At 43.3% G+C, this 18194-nt stretch overlaps 1 protein-coding gene across 3 annotated transcripts; it reads right to left on the bottom strand.

Moving 5' to 3' along the window:
• Positions 1-2066: 2066 nt before the first annotated feature.
• Positions 2067-16845, bottom strand: tbx2b (T-box transcription factor 2b). 3 transcript variants are annotated; one of them, XM_072243670.1, is made up of 7 exons: positions 16753-16845; positions 13986-14265; positions 11328-11474; positions 8390-8466; positions 7778-7947; positions 5788-6392; positions 2067-3439 (listed from the first exon to the last, which is right to left on the bottom strand). In XM_072243670.1, exons 2-7 carry the CDS (start codon positions 14259-14261, stop codon positions 2981-2983), a joined length of 1734 nt encoding a protein of 577 aa, XP_072099771.1. In that variant the 5' UTR covers positions 14262-14265; positions 16753-16845; the 3' UTR covers positions 2067-2980. The 3 variants fall into 3 exon arrangements, with proteins under 3 accessions (XP_072099771.1, XP_072099769.1, XP_072099770.1); XM_072243668.1 differs by lacking the exon at positions 16753-16845 and adding an exon at positions 15359-16068; XM_072243669.1 differs by lacking the exon at positions 16753-16845 and adding an exon at positions 15359-16067 and having other exon boundaries at positions 13998-14265.
• Positions 16846-18194: the final 1349 nt, after the last annotated feature.

Raw genomic sequence — 18194 nt, 5'->3', positions numbered from 1 at the left:
AGAAGGGAAGGGGAGGGAGTGGGAGACGGAGAGGGACAGAGAGGGAGTAAGAGGGAGGAAGACGGAGAGATATAGGGAAGACAGAGAACATCGATGCTTCAAGTAGATGCGCGTCGTGACAGTCTGTGATTGTCGAATTTGTATGAGTATTTGTGTGTGCGTGTATATGTGTGTCTGTGTGTGTACTGTAGTCTATTTTTTAAAAATTCATTTTTCGGGATGAGGGTGGCCAACGTGATACAGTATCCTAATGTATTTGTGACGTAATACCAACTAACTTGTATCTGTGTGCGTGAGCAAGTGTCAGTGTCTCTACACGTCCGGCTGAATCCTGTGTGTAATCCTGTTCCTTTCGTCAGTGATTGCAACGCCATTTTCGAGCTAACTTGTGTTACTTTGTTAGAATTTTAGCTCCAGTCCTTCATTGGTATCAACAATCCTCCTGTTCTCACGTTTCGTTCTTCAGGGATTTCGCTGCCGAGAGTATTCGTATGGGGTAGTTTAATTCGTTTGCATTTCGCTCTGTCTCTTGATTATTAAAATAAGTTCAATGGCACTGATTTTCCAAAATATGTTTTAATTTAATACACACTCAGCCCGCCAGGACTTGTCACTTTACCCAAATAATACCAATTAAAATCGTCCTGCAACGTCCAAATATATAATTTTGACATTTCCCTTTGGATAGACCAATTTCCTTGGCCACTTCCTCGTTCCAGATGATGACATGTATTAAAATGTTTCAGTGCTATTTATTCGCCATGAAACATTTTGACACAGCAGACGCTATCAAACCCTTTGATAATGTAATCAAACTTCAGCTTCTCTCCTTAAACCAAGGTCAGAGTGAGACGCCTGACTACCAGATCCACAAGGTCCTTTGAAATCATTCTGAAGTACTGATACTAGATATCGAATGCGCGGAACCCCCCACGGAGATGAAGGGTGTACCCTCCCCCAGAATATTCGTGTAAAAGATGCACATTTGAATGGAAAAGGCCCAGTAAGCATTTCCACTGGTAGATAATTTGTGTTAAGAGCTAATCGACATAAATCTTGTCTAAAATGCAGAGCTTACATTCTCAACGTTTTAAGAGGTCGTAATTTATATATACATTAGGGAGGAATCGAATTGCAATATAACCGACAGATCAAACCATTGGAGTTCCTCCCTGCAAGTCAGCGGTTTTTCCAAGCGAAAAGGATCCGCGATAAATTCTAAATTTGAATCCAGTAGATTGGAAAGCCAGGTATAAATTTCAAGGGAACATGCTTAGCAAAAACAAAATCCTTACGGTATCATTTATTATCTATTATCGTATGCGGGAGACCAAAAGCGTATAGAAAGCTCTAAACTGGGAAAGACTGAATATCTCTTGTTTCAGTCCCTTCACAGAGAACACGGTTTCAGTGTTTTCCTTTAGTTTATCTGGGTTTTAAATCTTTAACAACATCCACTGCACTGATTGAAGTTGTTCTTTAATGTGGCGGATCCTTTAATAACTATGTGTGCAGTTCTAAGTTGGGTATTATCAAAGCCGACGGTGGTGAAAAACAGGCAGACAAGTTCAGCTACATAAACCGGAATAAGCAAGCAAAAAAAGATACACAAAATCTGTGCTCGCGCGATCACACACATACATAAACACTTCTTCATACAGACACAAACCATCGGTGGGGGACGGGTCTCTCTCTCTCTCACACACACACACACACACAGATCCTCACTGGTGGACGGGGTATCTCTCTCGGACACACACACGATGATCCTCATTGGAGGATTTCTCCCTCTCTGTTTCTCAGACACACCGACTGATGCACTGGTCTCTCTCTCTCTCTCTGTCACTCACACACACACACCCTCACTGAGGGACAGGTGCCCCTCTCTCTCTTCCTCGCACACACGCGCTGATCCTCATTTGGGTCTCTCTCTCTATCTATCTCTCTCTCTCTCTCTCTGTGTCTCTATCTATCTATCTTTCTCTCTCTCTCTCTCTCTCTCTCTCTCACACACACACACACACACACACACACACACCACAAACTCCCACATCAGATGAAAACGCTTCACTTCAAAATGTTTATTGAAAGTTGTGAGAGAACTCATTTTTCTAAATTGATAGAATACCCGAATAACCAACACAGTTTGAGATACATTTTGTTTTATTTAAGCCGCTTCGCATGAGCCCGATGGGAGAACCAGTCCACTGGCTCTCCGCACCTGGAGGTGAACCAAACCTGAGGTGGCCAAGCGGCACTTGGTATATACCCCGCTAGCACAGGAGTTCAGAATTATCTTAAATTCCTTTAAATCTGTCATATTGTACAGTACATAACGCCGTTAATGTTTAACAGGTAACACTGGAATAGCAATGAAGTAATGGATGGCACGTTTTTAAAACCGTTTCCACTAAAGCAGACGGAATAAACCTCTATGATAAAACACAATTAGAAACTCATACACTCTCTGGCACACTCTTCCCAACGCGCTATATATTTCATTTACAATATATTGTGATGTTTGTGTGTAAAACGAAACAAAAAAAAACATTAAGATGCACAGAATTAAACTCTAATATATATGTACACGCGAATTTACAAATGGTGAATAAATTAATACCGATTTTGCATATTCTGCCATCCATAGTATATTTACAAAAAAAATTACTAATTAATTACATAAATAGCAACGATCCTTTATTTTTCTCGTGTGAGGATACATTTCTCTGCGTTACTTTTAGCGAAGTGGTCGATCCTTTACCCCAGTTCACACACACAGTCGACAGTGGGCATCTCAGCGGGCCACCGTCACTCTGTGGGGGCAGCTCTTTCAGTCTGGACACTGGGTGCTGCTGGTCTCCGGACCACACCAAACCCCACGCCCTACTCGGTGGGATGCAGAAGATGTTTGCACGGGGTTTGTCGTAGTTCTCTTTTGAATATGCTATCAGCGCCGACATCCTAGGATATTTCTAAGGACTCACTTAGGAGAATCCCTAGCCGGAGACGTCTCCCGGTTGCTGTCCAGACCGCTGACTAGCCTCTGGATGTTCTGGAGTTCGTTGATGGCGTCCTTAGCGGACGGTTTCGGGGAGGGGGCGCTGCCCACAGTCCTTAAACTGCTGCCGTTGCTCTTGTGGTTGAGTTCCGAGGCGAGACTGGAGGAAACGGGACTGGACTCCCGGCTGCACAGCTTGGTGTCGGAGCCGCCCAGAGCCGAGGGCATGGCGGTGGTGAGAAGATTGGTGCTGGCCGGGATAGACACAGGGATGGGGTAAGGGTTGAATCGCAGCCGGGGTCGTCCGCCACTAAGGAACGGATGCCGGTGGAGAGAGGACGGCGCTCCGGAACTGTTGGGCAAGGCGGCGGCTGCGGCTGCCGCGGCCATGTACGTGTAAGGGTAAGGGAAAAGGCCTCCGAATGTGGTCATTGGGATCCCCTGTATCATAAAACAAACAGACAGAGAGAAGCAGACTTGGTGAGTGCCATCTTATGATGCACGGAAGTGAAAATCTATAACAAAATCAGACCTAGGCTAATGTTCAGAAATAATGGGGTCTGGAAGAAATATAAATCGGCAAAAAAAAAAAAATTCTAAGTCGGAAACTTGATCTCCCGAAAGGTCGAGGGCGAGAGGGAGTCCGGGAGAAATAGACCCGCTTATTGAAGGGAGCAGTGATGAGCCGCAGGCATGAGTAACCTCTTCCTGCTCACGTGCTCCCAAAGTCGGGATCAAGGGCCAGGAGAAAGGGAAATAAATTGGATTTTTTTTAAAAAAATTGTTTTTAGAGGCATAGTTGAGTCTTGGATTTTATCCCAGGGCCCGCTGACACTTGGACACCTGCACAGCGACCCTCCCACCTGGCGTGCTGGAGGTTACAAAGCAGAACGATGCACTGTCTCTCTGAGGCTAAAGTGGCCTTCCTTTTATTTCACAGTTGCAGGACTCTCTGCTCTGGGTGTTCCCAGTCTTTCAGGACTCGGTTTGTCTTCCTCCACACGCAACACTTCAAATTTAGTTGTATTAATATCAAAATTTCAAAATTTATTTCAAACAGGGAGAAGGCAGAAAAAAATTGAGTCAAGAGGGATAATATATCAGCCACAATGGAATGGCCAAGCAGACTCAATGGGCTGATTGGCCTAATTCTGCTCCTATGTCTTATGGTCTTAAAGCGTGCACATCAAAATCAATAAGAGTTAATTTAGTGGAGTCTAAAATGCAGATTTGAAACTGGAGTTGGGCGATAAAATACCGGGCTGGAATATGGTCTGTGTGTTTGGAAAAGAGCAAGTACTGTGCATCTACTAGAGGTTTGGAGAAAGTTAGCTGAGAGTGTGAACAGATGACGAAACAAAATTTAAAAAAATAAAATAACTTTGTGTTTTTTTTCTCTTCCAGGCATCCTACAGCCCCATATACTTCTGAATCCAGCTTAAACAAATAAAATGCAATCTGTCAAACGACTTTGAGTGCAGACAGAATAAAGTTCAATATGGTGAGCAGATTTTAGCATTGTTAAAACAATTTGTATAAAAATAAACTAATATTGGGTTGGGCTAATCAGATCCTGCATAAGGACATTCTAAAAATATATTTATGCCTCTGACTTCATTAATGTATCACCTTCTATGTAAAACAACGTTACTGTATCAGTATTTTTATAATTAATAATAATTTAATTGTTTCAAGGAGTCTTTTCACATTACTTTAGGAGGAACGTTCTGCACTCTCAGGTGGCAAACTAGTTTTTTTCAAAAATACCCCAGCAGAGAGGAGAAAGTGACCCGGTCGTTATGCATTGCAACATAATACAGCAGAAGAAGATGTCATATCGCTGTAGTCATGTATGACCAGTGTCAGTCAGGCTCTAAAACATAGGGTTGGATGCTGAATGAAACCCTCAGCAAAACTTACAGGATAGGACCTGTGATCTATCTACCTGTGACACTGAGTTGTTTGAATGAACTATTGATTACACAATCAACAAATGATTGGGAACAGGTTAATAGTTTTAAGTGTATTTCGTCATTCTCCTCAGCTCCCATAAACCCACTGCCACTATAACACCAAATGATAAATTCTGAGTTAACACTGATGGTGGAAGTTGGAGTGAATACCCCAGTGTATCACTTAGGGAGAGAACCTGCCTGTTCATTGGTATCTTGGCCACTCCACTTTTAATAAATAGGGATGTAATTTCACAGCCATTGCATGGCCTCAACATCTTCTCCCATTTTATTGGTCAAAGAAGGTTAACCCTCGATTCATAGAAAACGTTTGGACTGACAAGGCAGGGCTGACCATAGCCGCAACAATAATCCAAATCACAAATACATCTGGAGAAACTAACAGCGAGAGGCTGCCGAACCATTTCTCTCTCCCTGTAATTAGCCACTGGATTTTTATCCCGCTCACCTGTAGGTGTCCTGTCTCCCTACACTGACCCAATCTCCAGCTCATTTCTCTTGTCCTCAACGTCTACCAAACGCTGTGTTTCCCGCAGACACATTCTCACAACACGAAAAGCCGGTATAAAAAATATATAACAGACAGTGTGAGGGAGAGGAAGACTTTTCTTCCTTAAGAAGGGGCGGCCATGCTCATGTCTTCAAAACGAAGTCAGATGCTTTTCTCCAGGAACCAACCTTGAACTATATTAAAATTCCAAATGCGTTTCATTTTCGAAAGTATATATTTACTAGGAGATCCCTTTATTTACGATCAACGACCTAATAAGTGCAACGCGCACCGCGTCCGCGCTTCACTGAAAAGAGACCCCTTACCTGAGAAGCCAAGACGTGTTGAGAGAGGTGGAAGGGAAAGTGCGGAGCTGTTCCGGCCGAGGCCTGGGCTGAGGATATACTCGCGTTCTCCAAGGTTCCAGCTCCCGACACCGAAGCTAATAAATGTCCCATGCCGGTGGCCATGGCGGAGAAAGCTCCCGGGGCGACCGCAAACTGCCCGGGATGGATAAAGAGAGGCTGTCCAACGTTTAAAGGGTTAAAAAACTGCTGGCTGTGCAACCCCGAGAAAGCCAGGCTTTGCATATGTCCGGCGTTAAGATGCGAAGGTCCGTCCGTTTGGATTACCAGCGGCGAATAGATCTCTTTACTCAAACATTCGCCGTCTTTCTTGGAGTCATCCTTTCTTCGGCCGTCTCCTTTCTCCCTGTGACTGAAGCACGCGTCACTGTCCCTGCGCGATTCCAGCGACTCCCTCTTCTCAGCCGCCAATCCCTGCTTCTGCCGGTGAGGGGAGTCTGCAACAGCCTCCCCCGCCGGCGGGGAGCCCGCTCTGGAGACCCCCACCCGCGGACTGCAGGTGACCGCTCCCGGAAGCTCCCGGTGCCTCTCCAGCTCCGGCTCACTGTCCGCTCCTGACTTGTCATCTACAGATAACCGGGAGATAAAACAAGACGGATCCTGGCATTAAAACAAAGTCAATAGAAACACGAGATTCCAGTGCTATTCGGCGATCATGGAGGCATTTTTAAATATTGTACCTCATATATCATTACAAATAATGTTTAAGCATAGAACTAAACACATCAGAGTCTTTCATCTGCAGATTTCCTCTTGTTAGAGTCTACTATGACATAAATTATCAAAACAAAGGTTTTTTTTCTTATCTCCTTGTTAGTCTTTGTATTTCTGTGTTTGACTAAGGGACGGCTCTATTCTGAAATCTATAGAATCACTATAAAATAAGAGAAAGCCGAAGCAGAGGGAATCTGGGAATTTCATACGGGAGATTTTTAGAAATATTAATTTTGACGTTTATTTTCATTATCCAGATCAGTGACGAATATCCGATGTGATTTTACACAAACTTCACGCAAATGATATTCTGTTCCGTATCATCTCAAGCGCATCAGAAATAAAGTCGAGACGGATAAGCATTAAATCAAACCTTCACAGGGGAAGCGAGGGTTGAAACTAAAATCGCGATGATCGATTCCCTAAGGGCTACCGATGTTTATGCTCGTCTGTTTTGTTACCAACTTTTCTCCGCTGACGACGTTTAATTTGTGAAATATCTATTTGATAACAAGGGAAGTCTTTAACATTCTGCCAAAAGATCGGATTCTGGAGCCGGACTCCAAATTACACTCGGTGATATAAGCTCCATTCTCAGTTAGAGAAACGCTCACAGTGTGTGTGAAGGGGTCGTTAGGGTTGTAACTCGCATGCTGTATATTTTATACTTCAGGGATTTCTGAGTTATGAACAATAGTGACCCGTTACTGCGGATTGCTGACCTCCACTTATATCGGACGCTGTTGAAACATTTTTAAAATAATCGACACATTAAAAATTGTCTCCTCGTCTCCCCTTCCCCGACCCCCAGTGTTTATATTATTTCAAGCTTTCCCCGTGTCTATTATAATATCAGGAAATAGCATTTAAATATGGGTGAGCTGGAAATGGAATCCTGCTAAATCTAACTCATGAAACATTCCCCAAGGCTGCACATTCGCTGATTTATATACTATTTGTTCTGAGTTCAGAGCAAGGTTTTAATCTAATGCTATCTTCATTATGATTAATACTTTAGAAGTTGGTGTTTCCCCGTGTGCCGGTATCCTCAAGACCCATTTATTAGAATTTACTGGAGCAGATAATGGCACTAGTCTTTAAAGGTTAAGCCACTCGTCCCGTGGTTAAGCCGGAGGACGCCATACGGTCAACAAACCATGCGCCCTTGATCTCTGGATTGGATCAGCGACCCCGCTCCTCCCTCTTGCCCCGCCCCCCCTCCCTTCCAAACATTTACCTTTAGGTGTTTGACCGAAATGGAGAGAAACGGGGTCGAGAGGCAAGGGCGAGCGGAGGGTCTCTCTGGCTGGGGGCTGGTCGCTGGAGGAGGCATCGGAATCACCGCCATCTCGATCGCCTTTACACTGATCCTCGTACACGCGCAAAGAGGGCAGAGAGAGTTGTTTTCTGGAGGGAAAAAATGTAAATTCTTACAGTTTTATAATGAGAGCAATAACGATCTTAAATACTGTTGTTTAAAATCAATTAAAATAATATGCAAATTAAAGTAAATACTGTATCAGAATACAGTTAAGATACAGTTTTTTCCTAAAACATGGTGCCGTTGGCCATGGTAGGTATCAACTAAACCTAGAAATTTCATGTTGTCATTTCATTAATGACCACTAGGAGGGGCCCAGGGACAGTCTGGAGACACCATCATTACAGGAAGAGGAACGGGTCGCCCCTCTGTCGACTCCTGTCCCTGCTTCTCTGAATTATCAGGGTTAAACGCATCAAGGGGACAGAAAGAGAATAATCTCTCTGCCAACTAATCCCCTGTGTTCGAGATAAAATTGCTGATGCCCGGACTGATAATGAACCAACCAGCACCGATCTATCTCTCTACCTTTTCTCTCTTCTCCCGTTCCCAGTGTCTCTGAATCCTTTCGCAAAAGGGTTGTTGTCAATCTTAAGCTGCGTTATCTGTTGAATTAAAAAAAAAGTTAGTAAAAGTAAAATTTGATAAACAGCAAAAAAATCCTGCTTCGGTAGCATAGGATTAATAAACAAAACTCTCCAAAATACCCGAATGGATCTTTTTTTTAACCTACACGTGCCCTGTACACTATTCCACGAACAACATCACCAAAAGTGCTTCTTTTTGTGAAGTCTTGCTCCCTACAAAATGTTTTCACTAAGGACATCTATCATCCAGGACGTGCCTTCTTCACATTGCTTCCATCAAGGAGGAGGTACAAGTACACTCAACGTTTAACAAACAGCTTCTTCCCCATCACCATCAGATTTCTGAATGGACAATGAATCCATGCACACTACCTCATTATTATTTTCTTGTTTTGCTCTCTTCTTGCACTATTTAATTTATATATTGCTGCCACAAAACAAGAAAAAAAATCATGACACACACCAGTGATACTAAATCTGATTCTGATTCCTCAGTAGATCAGTAACAGTTCCCACTTTGTTATCATAGGAGTGAGCAGGGCATCATTACGGTTCAGAGTTCAATTCTGGCATCCTCTGTAACCAGTCTCTGTACATCCACCCTGTGGAATACTTGGGTTTTCTCCAGGTGCTCTGGTTTCCTCCCACAGTCCAAAAATGTACAGGTTGGTAGGTTATCTGGTCATTGTAAATTGTCCCGTGATGAGGTTAGTATTAAATTGGAGGTTGTCAGGGTTTGCAGGGCAGCGTGGCTTAAAGAGCCGATTTGTGTGTGTGTGTGTGTGTGTGTGTGCGTGCCATACTCTGCCAGAGCCTCGGCGACCACTTTTTCAACTGGTCGTCTTGGAGGAAAGGATCTGTGAGTGGTCCCCCACGTTCTTCTCGCAGCGCAGTCTTTTTTTTTACCAGGCCAAGTTGTGAGCTTGACACTCAACCTGGTATGGATGGAAAGCGTGCCTGGGAACAGCCCGACTGGGTTCGAACTCGGGAACCTTTGCTCCGGAGTCCAGCGCTGATGTCACTGCGCCACCAGCCAGCAAAGGAGCCTATACTGTGCTGTAACTTTAAATAAATAAATACATGCATTCCATTTTGAAAGCACAATACTAATAGTTTGGTGAGAAATTTGTATCATTCTATTAATACATTCATTCAGAAATTTGATTAATTAGAATCTATGATAAAGCTCTCCCAAAAATGCTAAAAACGAAATTGCTAGCTTTGAGAATTTGTTCCAACATGTGAAAGCTTATCAACTTGAAATACTAGCTCTAATTCCCTCTGCATGGATGCTGCTTAACCTGCTGAGCATTTTCCACCATTTTAAAACTAAACTTTCACACGTCGAGTGAAGGTTGGGTATATTCAGATTCAGATTCATTATTTATCACATGTACATGGAAACATACAGTGAAAGGTGTGGCTTGCGTTAACAACAGGCACAGCTGAAAGCTGTGCTGAAGGCAGCCCGCGAGTGTCAGTACGCATCCCAGCGCCAACGTAGCGTGCCCACATTCATGGTTTATATTTTTCTCTATGTCTTGTTTAATCTCAGTTGCCAACAGGGAGGTTATGAAGCACTGCGGAAAAGCTTCTAACAGCATGCTTACATGCTCAGGTTATGAATGCCTCATACGAATTATGGTGTGCCTTTATGAAAGCAGCAAGCACGAAAGTGCATCTCTCTAGCTTAGCCTGTATCCATTATTCATAAGCCAGGTTGTGCAAAAATATGTTAATACTGTTAAGGCCGGGTAAAACACGTGAGAAGTAAAGAATTAAACCTCTAGAGTATCATAGATCTAGTAGGGTAAGTAGGGTACTCCTTGTTATAATGCCTGAAGAACCGCCTATTGGAAGAGGCCCCATTGCAAATTTGAATTCCTATTGTAATTACGTTGGCAACCATATCAATGGAAATGTACTGTTAGGGGAGATTTGGCCGCAGAATCTTTGTGGTTTAATCTATGAGTTTATCTTTAAACGTTGATATATCGTGCACCAATAAGTTTGTTAATATCAGGCAAGATCAACAGAGCAGAGGCGACGTTCGGCTTCGATCAGGCGAGTCTGCAGTGATAAGTAGAGTTTAATCGATTTCGATTCTCGTCATAAATTGTTGGTGGAGAATCAACAGAAGCTGTCCAACCGGTAAAAGATAGAACAGAGAGAAAGGGAGAGAGAGAGGATGAGCGAGACAGAGAGAGAGAGAGAGGGGGGGGGGTGGGCAACGCCAGGTGCATTTTAGTGTTAAATGAACGTAGGTCTAAACCACAATTTCGTACCTGCACAGAAAAATTGTTTTGATCTGTAAATAACTCTTTAGATGCAATGGCTTCTTGGAATTACACTGTAATCGCTTTATTGTACTAATTCTTCATACAGATCAGACCAGGGTATGTGGTGGCGTTTTCCCGGTTCACACAGTGAAATGCTGATTTTCAAACAATCAGAATTCGGTTAATCTATCCGATATTAAAATTTCTGAACTGTCTGAATTTCTGCGTGTCCTCAAAGCATCCTATTAAACGTCCCTTTACAGTGAATGTTGTGGGTTGCATTCATTGACCAATTTTGAATGCCGTTTTAAAGATAAAAGTTGTCGGGATTTCGTAGCTTCCCGGAGTTGGACTTACTTGGGTTATAATTTAGCAGAAGCATTCAAACTTTACAAGAAACTGCCTAATGATGCGTGGAAAAGTAAACGTGTTTTTATCCAAAAGTGTGTTCGAATTCGGGCTGAGCAACAAAAGTATTAAAGCATTTTTAATCACGGAATCGAAATGTTACCACATCGAGCAGGCGAGTCTCAGTATACCTGCACCCAGTGGTTCCCAGTGCGGGCCCAGGTAGTGCGAGAGAAGCGTGCCGGGACTCACCTTATCGTTCTGATAGGCTGTGACCGCAATGAACTCCGTCTCTGGGAACACGTAAGTTCGGAAAGTGCTGTAGGGCAGTTTAAGAATATCGTTCGCGCGGACCACGTGGAATCTGGGCTGGTATTTGTGCATGGAATTCAGGATTGTCTGAGAAAGCGACAGAAAGAACGCTCGGGTTAATTTCTCTGAAAGGAAGCTAGCGCTCGGCCTCAAACGCACCTGGGGTCCAACAGACCGAACATACAACTGATTAAAAACTACCGATATGCCTCCCCTCCCCCTCAATGAAATGGACAGGGAAAAGGGGGTGCCCTTTTGTTAATGTCGCTTTACAAAGCATAGAAACCTGGAAACCCCACTTACTCCCAGTTTTTCAGAAACGCTGTAAAAACACGACGAAATCAGGTCGTTTAACTGAGCAGAGAGAGGTGAGTGCGACCTCAGGCTGACCACCTCGTATTCTAATTTTCATTTCTGTCTTACAACCTTAACGGTGTAACATAAAAACTGACTGCAAGGAATTAAGACTAAAATCGGCTTTATTTACTACTAACATGACATTAAAATAAACGATTTCAAACTGGAATATGAAAACTTTATTTTTTCTAACTCGCGGCAAACATCCAATGTTTAAGATGCTAATTTTCTTAAATAATTTAACTCAAAGCTCGCACCAATACCCCATACGCTCTCCCCTATCTCCCCCTTTTCCGCCTCTCCTCACCTCCATCATACTTTAGATGGATAAGGATTATTTTTTTTACTACGTGCATACGCCAATGATCGAGACCAGTTTCAAGAATACTCAAGAAAAACATTAAATATATATATATACACCCTGCCATGCAGTGAAAGGGAAACCGCGCCATTGTCTCTGGTATATAAAAGATCTGGGCACTGGTGTGTCATTTGAACTCTGTCCTGCATTTATACAGTATAAAATGTTACAGTGCTTTCCCGTTCAGGCGTGCAAATCAGCTAGAGAGTTCCACCACTTAAGCCTGGATCCGTAAGACAAACTTGCCAGCCTCTGTTTTCCCAAAATCCCTCTGAACTGTTCCAAGATATAATTCCTTTACGGTTAGACAAGAATCTTCAGCCAAGTGTTACCCGGGATACACCTTTTAAAACAATGAATATTATTTTCTATCATTTATTTATAATATCAATGGCGCTTGCAACAGAATCACAAAAAGGACTGTAGACGGACGGTTGAATCTTTTACAGGTTTTGGCTGTGTTTCCGTGGAGGTTACAGTCTGCAATCCAGCTGAAACCCCGGTTCTCAGTTTTAGACCAGGAGCAGAAGTAGGCCATTCGGGGCCAGATAAACAGTGCCTCCCTCCCCGACCCGGAAAGAGCCGGGGAAAGGCCAGCGAACATTACTACAGTAAATAAATAAGTAGATTTTAGCACATTCTTGATTAACTTTTCAGTCCGTTGTTGGTAAAAGCAAGCGGCAGATTTTCATTTCACGCTAGCGAATCTAGGTCGAATGCTCTGTCTTCAGGACGCTCGCTGTGGTGTGCAGCTTTTTTTTCATAATGGCTGCTTTTTACCTCCAGTGTCGTTCCTACAACCTGCAATCAAGTTTCCCAGGCACTGCATTAACAACACTCATTCCCTGCGCAAATAAATGCTCACAAATTGTTCTCCACTGGCGCTTGTTCACCCTCTAAAGCATCATTGGAATGATCTTTAAGAGACTCGCTGGCGGGAGATAACAGATCGTCCTTTCTGTTCGAGCTTTCTACCTAAACAGCACTCCCCCTCGCTCTCTCTCTCCTCTCTCTTCCCTGACGCCACAAAGACTGACCTGCTTTTCACAACTCATATCCGTAATACACTTCAGTTTGACCCCGAGTTAGCATACAGCAAAAAAACACAAAGCGGACAAACAATAATGTTTAAAGGCGTAATTATAATCCCCCAAACAGTCCCTTGAGCAGAGTCTGATGCCTCTCCAGGAGAGATTTGTGTCTTTATTCTGAATCACGGAGCAGCCGATAATTAATAAATATGACAGTTTTAATGCATTGTTCCAAACTGTGTAAGCCTGCCTTAGCGAACAGTGTACACGTTGTGACCCCACAAAAATTGAAGCCTTTCACATTTTCTGACACGTCTTTTAAATGATCATAAACAATTTGACTTAAAGGTAAAATTGAAGTTTTAATAGGAGCTTCGGGGTCTTTCTGTGACATTCTGTGAATGGAATTGTAACAACCCTACATTAAAATGGGCCGTCCCACACCGGTGATTGTGGATTAAAGGTGGCCTGGGTTTTCCGACCCTTTACTCACTTTATATATTAATTTTTCAGGGGTGTACTTATCAAGTTGCGGTGTGTGTGTGTGTGGGGGGGGGGTGTGTCTGTGTGTGGGGAGATGGCGAATTCTAAATTTTCAAAACCTCAAGTAAAAATAGTAATTTTTTATTTGATGTTCTGAGCTTGGTACGGACGTTTGGGAGAGCGGGGGGAGCAGTGATGCGTACTCCAACGGTATAGGAAGAGATTCAAGCGATTTTACTTAAGTGACAACAAGAGAGCGAAAGATGCGGCCAACAAGCAGAGGATTGTGCAATTCTGCCAGTTACCTTTGTTGAACACTTACTAAAAACGTGACAATCAAAATGGAAAATATATAAATGGACCTACAGCAACACTTACGAATCCATGCTTGTCAGATATGTTGTTGGTGAGTTTCAGTTTGTGAAACGTGACCGCTTTGGCCATCCATTGTTCGCCTGTGGCCGGACTATCAGGATGAATATACATCCTCTTTGGCATCTCGGGGTCGGCCTTCCCGGCTACCATCCAACGCGAGTTGTGAAATTTGTAACGGCAGTCATCGGCGGCCACAATGTCCATCAGCAAAATATACTTCGCCTTTTTATCCAAACCGTTGACCCGCACTTTAAACGGGGGGAACATCCTCCTGAATTGAACACACGAAGCGGCACATTTAATGTAATATGGGATATTCCAAGCGAAGAAAAACACAGCTCGACATAAAAGTACAGATGTGAAAACACAGAACACAACCGAAAACATTATTTTTAGAAACTTGCTCGACTATGCGTTAAAATTATTATATTTTTCTTCCAATCTCTTCTTTAAAGTGTGCCTGAATTTATTCTTTTACACGTGATCACACTAGCAGATTTTTTTTTTAAAAAACTTAGGTAAGAGGCTATCCCAAGTACTCTCATCACAGCTAAAGGCGGTCAGCAGCATCTCGGCTGCCCCGGTGTGTATTGACTACGAAGAATGCCTAGCATTCCTTCCAAGTGTGATATTTCTGAGATATTTGATGAGTCACTGTGAAGTTTGGTTGTTTTAAAATGTGGAATCCCACCGCATTTGTCTAATGCTTTCTTCACGATCTATCCAAGCCTTTCCAGCGGTCCACACCGGCCGATTACAATCAAAGGCTATTATTAGCAACAGACTTATGGCTTCGACCTCACAGCTCTGCTAAGGTCCAAACAGTGCTCGGCAGAATTGGGGACTAAATGGGATTCTTCCCATTAACGACGCGGCAAGTTCACAATAGATTACAAGGGGAAAAAAAATCCCCGGAAGGTACTTGTTTTTACAGTGTAAATATTAAAAAGTGTTCATTTTAATTTAAACTACTTGATTACAAAGCGACGAGAAAGGATCGAAGTACCCGGAGCGCTGCCTTTATATAGATCTAAGATAAAGAAGCAAATGGGTATCCGGAGCAGAACGCATAACCTTTAACAGTTGCTATTTAGCTCTTTAATAAGGGACTGGACATTAAAACGCTCAGATTTCACTGGCAAATCCGATTGCGCCTTTGGCACGTTGACAACTGGCTTCTCTTAAGGACTTCGCAAATTCACTAGAATTAATTTAACAGATGACTGATTCTTAATTGTAGTTTTGATTTAAATAAAAACAAAATGAGATAGAAATGATCAGAAAAAGTTATACGGAATGATAAGAACGGAGAGGGGGGGCAACACCGCTGCGTTAAACTGAGACTGGCTACGAACACACCATACCTCCCAGACTTCGTAATCACCATTTCGGTGCCCACTTTGTGAAACTGGTCCCACAAATCTTTCGCTTCCAGATTCACTTTAGGATCGTCCTCGACCTCGTCCTCTGGTTCGAGGCTCTTGAGGGGCCGCAGGTGCGTCGACTGATGCCCGAGAGCGGAAACGTGGATCCCGGCCTCAGCCATACTCGAGTCCGTCAAGGGTTTGCCCAAAGCTCCGGGTAGCGAGAGAGCAGCCGCTCCGCTCGGTGGCAGCGCCAGAGCGGGGAAGAAAGACGGCTGAGCAGTCAGGAATGCGTTCATTGGGAAATCCGCGGCTCGGTGAGCGTGAAACGGATGATAAGCCATACTGGTCGCCGCTAAAACTGGATCTCTCATGGGTGCATCCGGAAAAAAAGAAGGGGGGATATAGGAAGATTTCTGTCGGAAGAATCGCCTTGCCGGGTCTTCTGTACACCACCTGGAAGAACCAGTGCCGATCGACAATTCTCTCTCTCTCTTTCTCTATCTCACTCACGCACACACACACACAAACACATACACACACACATACACACACACACACACATACACACACAGGTCCTTCCTACAATGATCTTCCTTCGGCTTCGTGCTGCTAATGAACCGCCCAGTTGATTGGTGATTTTACGCGTCCCGACCAATTGTGTGCCTGCATAGGCGGAGTTTTGACAACTAAAATCAGGATGGATGAGTTAGGAAAGAGGAGGGGTGGGAGAAAAGGTGTCGGAAGCTGCAACGTACAGTAACCATCAGAAAGATCGCTTTTTGAAAACATGTCAACAAAATTAAATATTAACCAATGACAGAAAAGCATGATACCCCCTCCACACCCCCCCCCCGCCAACACACACTCCCCGTCCTTTTCCCTCCCCCCGGCCGTCTCCATCCTTCCCGCTTCCCGGATTAAGAGTGCCCGGCCCCGGACGGAGACTTCACGGCGCATACAAACACCTAGAGCCGCTAAAATCGCCAAAACCCGCAGGTAACGACATACAGATTGTGGATTTATATATATATAAACTAAAATGGTCCGACCCGAACCGAAGAGAGTTGACATTTTCAGATGTGTTTGCTACTCCAGAAACGGATATTCTTTCTTTAAACGGCTAAATCTATAATTTTACGCACTAATTGCAGAATATTTAGAATTACGTTGTCGCTCTGGACTGGCATCACTGGTAAGACGGGTTAATGGATTCTTGAAATTTTACTTAGGATACTGCAGCGCCTATTATTCGTCCCAGTACTAAACAAACAGCCATATTCTGAGTACACAGCCTAACAGTTTAAAGACATTTTTTTAAAATCACAAACATAATCTTTGACCTATTTCGAAAGTTATCTACATCAGCAAACGCTGCGGTAGTTTCATTTTACCGAAGTCTCGTTATTTTTAGTCCGAACTTTGTGAAGTCAAACACTTTTGATTCCGCGTCGCTTCATTCAGCTGGTACCGTCTGCTGGTTAACTCACCAGACCACGGGGATATAAAAAAAAGTCAACTTTTTAGCGGTGGGTCCCACCAGATGGCGTAATTATGATTTGAAATAAAGTTATCGGGAAACAAACTCACAATCGCAACCTTAGGTCGTAAAGCAGGTTAGAAATGTTTTTTTTTGTGGGGAGGGTAGTGATATTTGCCTGCCCCTCCGAGGTGCATGTTTGTCTTTAATCACTGAATCAGTACTGGCGTCTAAATAAGGACATTGCCCTTTTTAATTTTCCAGCCAGCGAGTTGTCCAAACGCTTCAGCGCGTTACGAATCGTGGGAAAAGCCAAGCGAGACGCGCCGCAAAACGCCGCACTCGGTACTCATTCCGAGTGCTTACAGACCCCTAAACTATCACCCGGAGTTCTGAGTGACGGGGAATAGGGGTTAGATAACCGCATTGAGAGAAAACCCCACGAGATCGTGGACCATAAAGCTTTCGGGTGATGTGATTGTAACGCGATTGGCGTGTGCTTCAATAACAACCCAAATATGAACATGTTTAAGGGAGAGAAGGTTTAGAGGGGTTAGGCGGATTCGCAGAGTGGGAGATGCAAGGTTCCTCGAAACCATCTCCTCCGATTAAGTCGGACATGGCTTGTCGAGAACGCTTGGCGCCAGACTGCTGACGTCTAACAATAAGCACCGTCTCCTGTCACTTCGCATTAACCAAAGAAATTTTATCAGCGCCCCTCCTCTCTCCATTCTCCCCTCTCACCTCTCCAATAACCACTGCTGGTAAAAAAAATAGAAATCTAAACTCACCGTGTTCAACGCGGATGTCCGCCGATTTCTGAGAGAGTTCAAACACGAAATTATTTAAAATTTTCCGTCCGGGTTGAGATACTGGAGTTCAAGAATTATTAGCGAGAAGCGACACACAGTTTTTTTTGGTCATATTTCCCCTGGTTTCTAGTCCTTTTTTTCTCATCTCCAATATTATTCATTATTTGTTTATTTAATAATATTATTTTGTTTTTACATTTCCATGGCTTGTTGTATTTTTCACATTGGTTGTTTGGCCGTCTTTGTGTGTAGGTTTTCACTGATTTTGTTATGTTTCTTTGTATTTACTGTGAATACCCGCAAGAAAATAAATCTCAGGGTTGTATATGGTGACATATATGTACTTTTGTAATACATTTACTTTGCAAATTTTGAAGCCGCAGATGGAACAGGATGGGAAATTTATTGACCTGGACGGGAGGGGAAAACAATCACACTCATCACTTATTACAAATTTGTGAAAAGAAGCTCAAATATTTGTTAACTGATTTAATTTCCACAAATTGCCAAAAAAAAAAGCCTTTTAGTATTCAAAAATGTGAGA

This window comes from Mobula birostris, chromosome 25 (genome assembly GCF_030028105.1).
Source record: "Mobula birostris isolate sMobBir1 chromosome 25, sMobBir1.hap1, whole genome shotgun sequence".
NCBI classification, from domain to species: Eukaryota; Metazoa; Chordata; class Chondrichthyes; order Myliobatiformes; family Myliobatidae; genus Mobula; species Mobula birostris.
Note: the sequence above shows the minus strand (reverse complement) of the source record. Positions and strands in the feature narration are given on the sequence as shown.

Bases quoted from the DNA above. Each gene is read 5' to 3' on its own strand.
- tbx2b (XM_072243668.1), bottom strand. From the start codon at position 15,732: ATGAGAGATCCAGTTTTAGCGGCGACCAGTATGGCTTATCATCCGTTT. The intron at 8,467-11,327 runs GTGAGTCCCGGC...TTAATTCAACAG, and splicing joins CAGCCTATCAGAACGATAAG to ATAACGCAGCTTAAGATTGA. The intron at 6,393-7,777 runs GTAAATGTTTGG...GGTTATCTGTAG, and splicing joins TTTCGGTCAAACACCTAAAG to ATGACAAGTCAGGAGCGGAC.